This window comes from Cariama cristata, unplaced genomic scaffold (genome assembly GCF_000690535.1).
Source record: "Cariama cristata isolate BGI_N322 unplaced genomic scaffold, ASM69053v1 scaffold30091, whole genome shotgun sequence".
Taxonomy (NCBI): Eukaryota; Metazoa; Chordata; class Aves; order Cariamiformes; family Cariamidae; genus Cariama; species Cariama cristata.
This window is the reverse complement of record NW_009600351.1, coordinates 3,939-11,900: the sequence shown is the minus strand read 5'-3', so window position 1 is coordinate 11,900 and position 7,962 is coordinate 3,939. Positions and strand designations below refer to the sequence as shown.

Below are 7,962 nucleotides of genomic sequence, written 5' to 3'. Positions count from 1 at the left end.
CTGTTTGCAACCTGCAGAAAACTCTCCCTTTTACCTTCGTTAGCCGAGTCGGAGGAGGTTTTTCTCATCCTCATTCATAAAAAAACCCAAAAACCCCAAGCTGGGCGGAGGACTCGGAGTAGAGGAGGGGAAGGCTGGCGGATGTGCCGGTGCAGCCGATTTCCCTCCTGCGCGTAGGCGTGAGCCGGAGCCTTGCCAGCTCCTTTGTGTTTGTTGGCTTGCACGACAAGAGCTGGAGGATGTGCAGCTACAGAAATATGGGACAGCATCCGTATCAGTCTCGTACAGACGCACTCGTTCAGGAGCTGCTCGGACGTTAGCCAGGATAGCTCCTTATATTACAAAATAATCCGGGTTTGCCAGGCTGGCCCCTGGCAGGGATGCAGCGGTTGTGAGTGTCCCTCGGTCGGAAGGGCTGCTCTAGGGAGGTGCCCCTGGAAAGCCTGATTTCATGGGATTTTTCTGGGATTTTCTATTCCTGTAAGGGGGAAAAAAAAAAGCAGATCCATTAAAACCCTGGTTTTGGTTAATATAAGGAATAACTTACATGAAGTGACTGTGCTTCCACAGGGGGAACATGCAGTAAGTACTTGGAGTTGTCTTGCGAAGCGGATGTGTTTGAGGGGGGGCATTTGAGCTTTACATCAAATACTTGAGCAGCCCTGAAGTCTGCAGCTGGGTGCTGGCTGCAGATGAACCTCCTCGTGCCTTGAAGTCCCTCCTGATTTAGTGCCATCCGTCTCCTGCCCTCTCACGTCCCCGCTCCTGTATCCGCCGTCCCACGAGCCCCTTCCCTCGGCCAGCCGGGGCAGGGTGGGAACAAATCGATGCTCCTTGTTGAGAAGATGTTTGTGGAATTGGACTTCATGTCAAACCCAGCTCAAATTAATCTAGTGAAAGAGTATTTTTAGCACTGGGGGTGGATGGAGGCCGGTGGGATACGTGATCTGGATGCTGATGAGGATTGTAGGACAGGGGCACTTTGGCGTGTGGTTTGGTTTTGGTTTTTTTTTTTTGGCTGGGTCCTTGTCTCATAGCACAGAGAAGGATAATAGGAGCTGAAATCGTCTTAAACAGTGATACAGCAAGAGCGTGTCAGGCTTGAGTTGATGAAGGACTTCACAACTGCCTGGGGATTAGGATAATCCTTTGGGCCAGTTTAGGGGCGCAGGGGCTGGAAGCCAGCGGGCAGAGGGCTCGGAGGCAAAGCGGACCTGCAACGAGGACGGATCCGTTCTCGTCCCATCTCCCTCCCTGCTTGGCCTGGACTCGGGGGGTCCCTGCAGTGGGTCTGTGCCATCTTCTGCTGTGGCGATGCTGGGGTGGTGGTGGTGGGGATGCTCCAGTTGCAGTCCCCGGGGAGCCCGTTCCTCCCAGCTGGTGCAGGAGCACCTCCAGGCAGTAATTGGCTCCATCATGCACCCATAATTGGGTGCCGTGAATAAGGCAGCGAGTCTACTCTGCTGCTTAATGAGGTCCATCGTGCTCTTGGCATCGAAGAAAATATCTTAGATCATCCAAAGTTAGAAGTGGCCATTTCTGGAGAGCGCCTTGCGGCACGGAGCCGGTTCTCCCTGGTGTGACGTGACACATCGCTCCTGGATCTGGCTGTCCCCCTGCCTGGGTGCAGCTATTCCCTTCCTTCCAGTCCCCTCTAAAAGTGCGATGGTTTGACTGTCTCCCCACGGGTCACAGCCTCTCACCTTTCTTCCGAAAGGACCAGCTATCAAGCAGGATTGCATTTTAATTTGGCTGTTTATTGCTGGGATGACACATGCGTAATGCTGGAGCAGATGGCTGAAGTCACAGGGGATTAAGTCATTAACCTCGGTGACCAGCAGCAGAGATGCTCTCTGGGGACCACAGTCTCATATTTTCTTCCTTGTGTTCAGACAACACAAAAATAAAAATAGGAGCTAGGAAGGGCAAGGTAGTTTCTGGAGGCAGACAGAAATATCTCCCGAGATGCCAGCTTCTAGAAGAGATGAGGTTAATTCACGGCCAGAAGACAGCTCATGTGCTTCTTGAATTTTTGTGGGGTTTTGGGGGTTTTGCTTTTCCCCCAAATTCCTCCTCCCTTATTTCTGAGACCGGGATGAGCCTGCGAAATAACAACCCTCCTGGAACGGCTCAGAGGAGGCAGCAAGCACCTGGAGCGATGCACTGCCATGGAACGGGATACTTTCAGGTGCATGAATCTCCCTGGCCTCCCGGGGCGTCTTCTCTCCATAGCGAGGGCTCTCGACAAAGGATGGGCTTTGGAAGCTGACCTGTAAAAGCTCACGTGATGCTTTACCTTTAGTTACCTGTGCGCTTGGAAGGGAAGAAAATTGCATCTGATTTTTCATCCTCATCTTAATTATGTTTTCTTTAATCTGTAGCTTGGCTTCTTTTCTTGTCTCCTTTATACCATTAAAATTATCCTTAATTTAATATTCAGCCCTTTAAGGCACATGATTTCCCCATGGAGGCAGGTCAGTGCTTAACTCTGGAGGCACTTTGTGACCTCCTTTGTATTTTACTTGAATTTCTTTTTGCCGTGGAAGTGGTGGCTGTGGCCATCCCCGCTGGTTCCCACGTGGGGCTGGGGAGCACCCAGCTCGTGGTGCCCTGGATGGGGTCCTGCCCCACAGGTCAGGTCCTTCTCCCGCCCCCGTGCCGCAGTTCATCATCTGCTGCATTCAACGTCCGCCCCGACACGATTTAAAACCCATTAGGCACATCTTCAGCCGTTCATTTCTGCAAAGCGGCAATGAATATTTAAACACAACAAACTCTTGCGTGCGTGCCCCGCTATTAAGGCTTGTTTCCAGAGATCATCAGCACTTAATGCCCGTGACGTTCTGTCCCTCTCTGGTTTGCTTTGGTCCCGGCACAAGAGAAAATGCCGATGCCGGAGCCTGCGCCGGGGCTCGTGGGTGCGGGCAGGGGAGGTCTCCCACCAGCCCTCGCTGCCCCGGGGCCGCTCACCTTTTCCTTCCAAACCGTATTTATGGGGTCAGGCAGCTATTATATTATCGGGGGACTGTTTTATTGCTGTTATCATCTCAGGTGCATGTTAAGCGTTTTAGATATAGCGTATCGCCCCATTCTTATATCTTGCTGCCATCGGTGACTAATATATATTTCTTTGGCGGATGACGAACGCTCTCCCTCTCCGCAGGGCTGTCTCCAGGAGCGGTGATGCTCCCGGGTGCTGGGCTCAGCCAGCTCCCTGCCACCGGCTCCAATTATTCCTCTTTTGGGTTTTTTTTTTTTTCCCCCCTTATTCTAACAATTTGAAGCGTGTTTCCTGCTCTTTGGTTAGTCTTACAGAGGCCAGAGGGATGGGCGCTTTGAAGGGCACATAACGGTATGGAAGATGTTGCTGTGGTCCTGGAGAGGTACAAGGGAGGGTGATGAATTGGATGGCTGTTTTATGAGCAATAAAAATGAGAAACGAATGATATCTAGGGGAGAGGGAGAGAAAAGCTTTTGGGAAGGCGGAAAGCTTGTTCCCGAGTGCTCCCTGGGCAAGGGCAGGGCATCCCACCGGTTAGCAGTGGGAGAAGAGCACGTACGTGGGGCTCCGGCACGCGTGTAGGGGGGTGCTGGATGGAGTCGAAGAGAAACGTGGGCTTTTTTGCTCCCAGTTATCACCTTAATCCGGAGCGTCCCAGCCTCTGCATCTTGGTGCGATACCCCATTTCCCAGGTCCTGCCCTCTTTCTGCCAGGTTCAGGCCAGGACTTGAAATTTCAACTTTTGATACAGTCCTCTCATGGCAGCATTGGAATCGGGGCAGGGGAAAAAAAACCCCAGTTTCTCTGGTTTGAATGGATATTTTAATTAGGGCAAATGTGCTTCGTTTGAAAGTGGTGCGGCAGGTGTGTGTACTGACTGCTGAGGCTGGTTTAGAAAAGAAAAACCTCTTAAGGAGCTGCTTCTGGTAAATGAGAGACTGGGAGAGATTTTGCAGCTAAATGATGAATCTCTTGAAATGCAAAGGCTTTTTTTTTTTTTTTTTTTCCTCCCCATTTGATTGTGCCATTTGTTCTGGTTTCTATAATAAGTTTGTTTGGGCTTGCAGATTTCCAACTGGAAGCTGCTGCTCTTGGAGCAGAGCTCTTGCAGCCCAGGGAGGGGAAATTGCAGAAGATACAGGGCTTGGACATCTGCTTCGCTGCTAGGAAAAAAAAGATTTTGCCCCCCAAATGTTTCCCCTGTCGAGGTGGGAGCGATGTGCTGCGACAGAAGCTGGATGTTGTTGGTTATTTGCTGTTGGGGACTCTTTATGGGGGGACCCTGCGTTTTGTATGTGGTGGGACGTGGGATGGAACAACCGTGGGGTGATTCATTTGGTTTAAATAAGAAATGTTTGGGGAACCGCCAGTTTCCAGGTTTTAATTGGAATACTGCTCGTTGCTGGCGGGGTGTTTAGGGGATGATGCAGCTCTCTTGAAATCGCCGAGACCTCCGTGTTTGCAGGAGAGTGTATTGGCCGTGGAGCTGGGGTGGGCACCGAGGGCAGGTGGTGGGTCTGGCAGCTGCCTTATTCCCTAGGGAGAAATCACCTATGGATCATCTGCGAAGCGGTGAGCAGGTGCCGAAGGGCAGGGACAGCCAGCCGCATCTCTCGGGAATAATGCCGGAGCGAGGAGTTAGGCTTAGCAGATAGCTTCCCCGTTAAGAGCAAAGTGGAAAGGCATTAAAGCACCTCGCTGTGCTCCGAGGATGTTATTTTTTTTTTTTTTTTTTTTTTCAACGAAAGGATGAGAACCAGAATTGCTCTATTTAGAGAGTCCGTGGTCATGTTGCTGCTGAAACTTCAGGCGATAAAGGCTGAAGGAACTTGCAAGCTCGCCCATCTGCTGTCTGGTGACACCGTAGCTGTGAAAATCATGGGTTCGGTTCCCCCCCGCGCCGATTGCTGGCTCCGTCTGGCTCTGCTGGCTGCCCAGCCCCAGCTTTCCCAGCTCCTCGCTGGGAGCGGGCTGCGGGTTCGTTAAGGATTCTCAGGAGGCACTTCCGCATCGGCAGCCCTGAGCCTGGGGAAGAAGCCCCTGCGTGGGGAGGAGGGGGAAATTCTCCAGTGGGTTTTAGCGTGGCTGGTGTCTTCCACCTAAACGAGATGGTGTAACACCGCGGCTTTGGTCAGATAACGTACGTCGAGTCACGGAGCTGCGTCCCTGCTTTAGGCTTGACTCGGTGGCTGATGAAGTGCTTCGGGATGCTCCTCTTGGACTGCAGCGAGTTTCCAGCATTTTATGAACTGTAATCGGTTGCATGTTCCACGATGCTTTTTTCTTTTTTTTTTTTTTTTTTTTTTCTCTCCCCAACTCTTGCTGCTATTCCTTTGTCAAGCACCCACGTACGGTAACGGCATTGCTTTTCCACGTGCAGTCCACCGGACGTTGGCCGTCCTACGAGCGGCCAGAGACCGACCGCAGAGGCACCCTGCATAGAGGGGAGCTCGTATATTGTTCAGGAGCGATTCCAAGGTGCTGGCAGCCGAGCAGCCATAAATCCGAAGCTGTTATCGGAGATGTAGGAAAATGTCTTTTAAACGTCGGGTGTTTTTTATGGCACGCCGTGTTAGCAGCTTTGTCAGATTTGGGTCAGGCTGCCGTGGGAGCGGATGGCAGCCCCATGGGTGAAGGGGGCTGCTGCTTTCTCCGGTGAGCTTGGATCTCCTCCTCCCTTTCTTCGTTCCTTCGCCTTCCTCGCTGAATGGCATAAATAATGCATCCTTTTTGCCTTCGAGTGCTATTTTTAGGGCCAGGATTCTGGGTTAACTGAGCGTGCCACTCGCTGCCAGCTCTCGGGTGCTCGGCAGGGAGCTCGCTCCTGCTCCTGCTTTGCAAACTGCTTTTGCCGCTGCTGGTTTTTTCAGAAGTTGCCTAACGAGTTTTTGGTTTTGTTTTTTTTACCTTTGCAGGAAACAGATGTGTTTTTGTAGCCTGCTCTCCAGTGGGCTTTTTGCATTTCACTCAAAGGGCTAAGAATTTCCATAAAGTGAATTACATGCAATATTTTTCCTTAGAAAATGAGAAAACTGATTAATTCGTTCAGTCCTCCCGCCAGAGCCCTCCCAAGATCTCTTCTGCAGGCAGTCACTGGGACAGGGTCGAAAGGTTTCCATTTGGGGGAAAAAGCTCCTTCCCTGGTGCCAAACCGCTTTGCGTGAAGGTGCTGACTCGGATGGATTTTATGCCCGTGTGCGTATGTGGGAACGGTATCTGCTCTCTGCCGGTGTCAGTGGAAATTAATAGTCATGCAAGATAAAGCTATAGGGGAATATAATACTCAAATATGTCCCCTGGGATGTGTTTGGGTTTTTTTCCCCCCCAATTGCATCCCTGTAGCTGGAAGAGGAGCGGTTTTGCTGGAAGCTGCACCAAAACTGGACCAAAGGCAGGAGCTGGCCCTTGGGAGTGGGATCCCGGGATCCCAGCATCCCGGCCGTGCCGTGTCTTTCCTGACAACCCCTGTCCCCTTTCTGCTAGGCGACTCATGACCCGACTGGAGGACATGCGCCGGAGCGTGCTGGGGGACGGGGTGAACCGCTGCATCCTTTGTGGGGAGCAGCTGGGACCGCGGGGATCAGCCTGCGTCGTCTGCGAGGACTGCAAGAAGGTGAGGCGTCTCCCTGCGCCCCGCTGCTGGGCACCCGAACGCGAACCCCCGGACCCACACAACCCCTCCCCGATGCCAAAACGGGCACCTCGGTCTTTTGGTGCAAGGTTGGGTTGCCCAGCATCCCTCCACCCGTGGCACAAGGGGACATCCCCGGGGGGGTTTTCTGCGATCACCGAGGTTTGTGCCGGGAGAGCTCTCGTTAACCTCACGTTCCCAAGGGGTGATGCTGGTGCGATGGGACTTTTCGGTGGCCGCGATGTCCCCGCTGCCACCCAGCGCTTTGCTTTCTCTGCAGAACGTCTGCACCAAGTGTGGGGTGGAGACCACCAACAGCCGGCCCCATGCCATCTGGCTGTGCAAGATCTGCAGCGAGCAGCGGGAGGTGAGCGTGGCAGCCCCGGCACTTTTCCTGTCCCTGGGTGTTTTTTTCGCCCAAGTGGGGACGCGCTCCCTGCCCTTGGTTTCACCCTGTGCACTGTCCCCACACCAGATCTCTGAGACGGGAGCAGCTCCAGGCTGGGGGATGCTCCCAGGGACTTTCAGCCTGGTCCCCATCACCACTAGACCTTGCCCAGCTACTTGAGTTTGATTCTTGGAGGATGATCTTGTTTTCTATATGAAATGTTTTGGTTTTTTTTTCCTTGAAAACAAAGTCTTGGGGCTGAAGAGGCTGTTGTGACCAGAGATGGGCTCCTTGCCACCTACAGTGTGCAAAAGCCAAAGAGTGAATTAATTAGCGGGGTGGGCTGCAGGGTTGCTGCTGGGCAGGGGGGGTACAGGGGTGCATGTCCTGTGTGGTGGCTGCTGGAGGAAGACCTCGGTGATGCAGGGGGGTGAAGGCTGCCAGGTCTGCACCCAGCATCCCCCTGAGACATGAGTGCCACCCCGCTGCCTGTACCCCCTCAGGTGTGGAAGCGTTCGGGCGCCTGGTTCTTCAAGGGTTTGCCCAAGCAAGTGCTGCCCCAGCCGATGCCCGTCAGCAAGAACAAGGGACCCCAAGCCCCGAGTGAACCCAGCCTGTCTGAGCCACCCACCCAGGACCCAAAACTCCCCTCCCGTGCACCCACCCGAGGTAGGTGACAGCGGGTGCTGACCAGTGCAGGGGGCGGGGGTCCTGCCAGCGAGGCGTTGGGTCCCCTCCCCATCGTTTGCAAGGGTGAACCCTAGCAAAAAGCATCCGGAGGATCTAAAGGGTGCAGAAATCGCCCCGCTGCCCTCTCTGCCTGCTGAGGCTTTCTCTGGGCTGTCCAGGTCAGGATGACAGGGTTTGTGGGGACATCTGCAAGCAAAGCAGCCCTTCGGGGGGGATCTGGGGTGCCCGGCTGGAGATTTGGGTGGTGCCTCG

At 53.5% G+C, this 7,962-nt stretch overlaps 1 protein-coding gene across 1 annotated transcript in view; it reads left to right on the top strand.

Annotated features, from left to right (window-relative positions):
• Positions 1-7,689, top strand: part of LOC104169173 (rabphilin-3A-like) — a gene marked incomplete at its 3' end in the record, with an annotated part of 11,024 nt that extends 3,335 nt beyond the window's left edge. The window contains exons 3-5 of the mRNA XM_009710004.1: positions 6,485-6,614; positions 6,913-6,999; positions 7,524-7,689. Coding sequence (XP_009708306.1) covers positions 6,485-6,614; positions 6,913-6,999; positions 7,524-7,689 — 383 coding nt within the window. The remainder of the gene's footprint in view (positions 1-6,484; positions 6,615-6,912; positions 7,000-7,523) is intronic.
• Between the last annotated feature and the right edge of the window lie 273 nt (positions 7,690-7,962).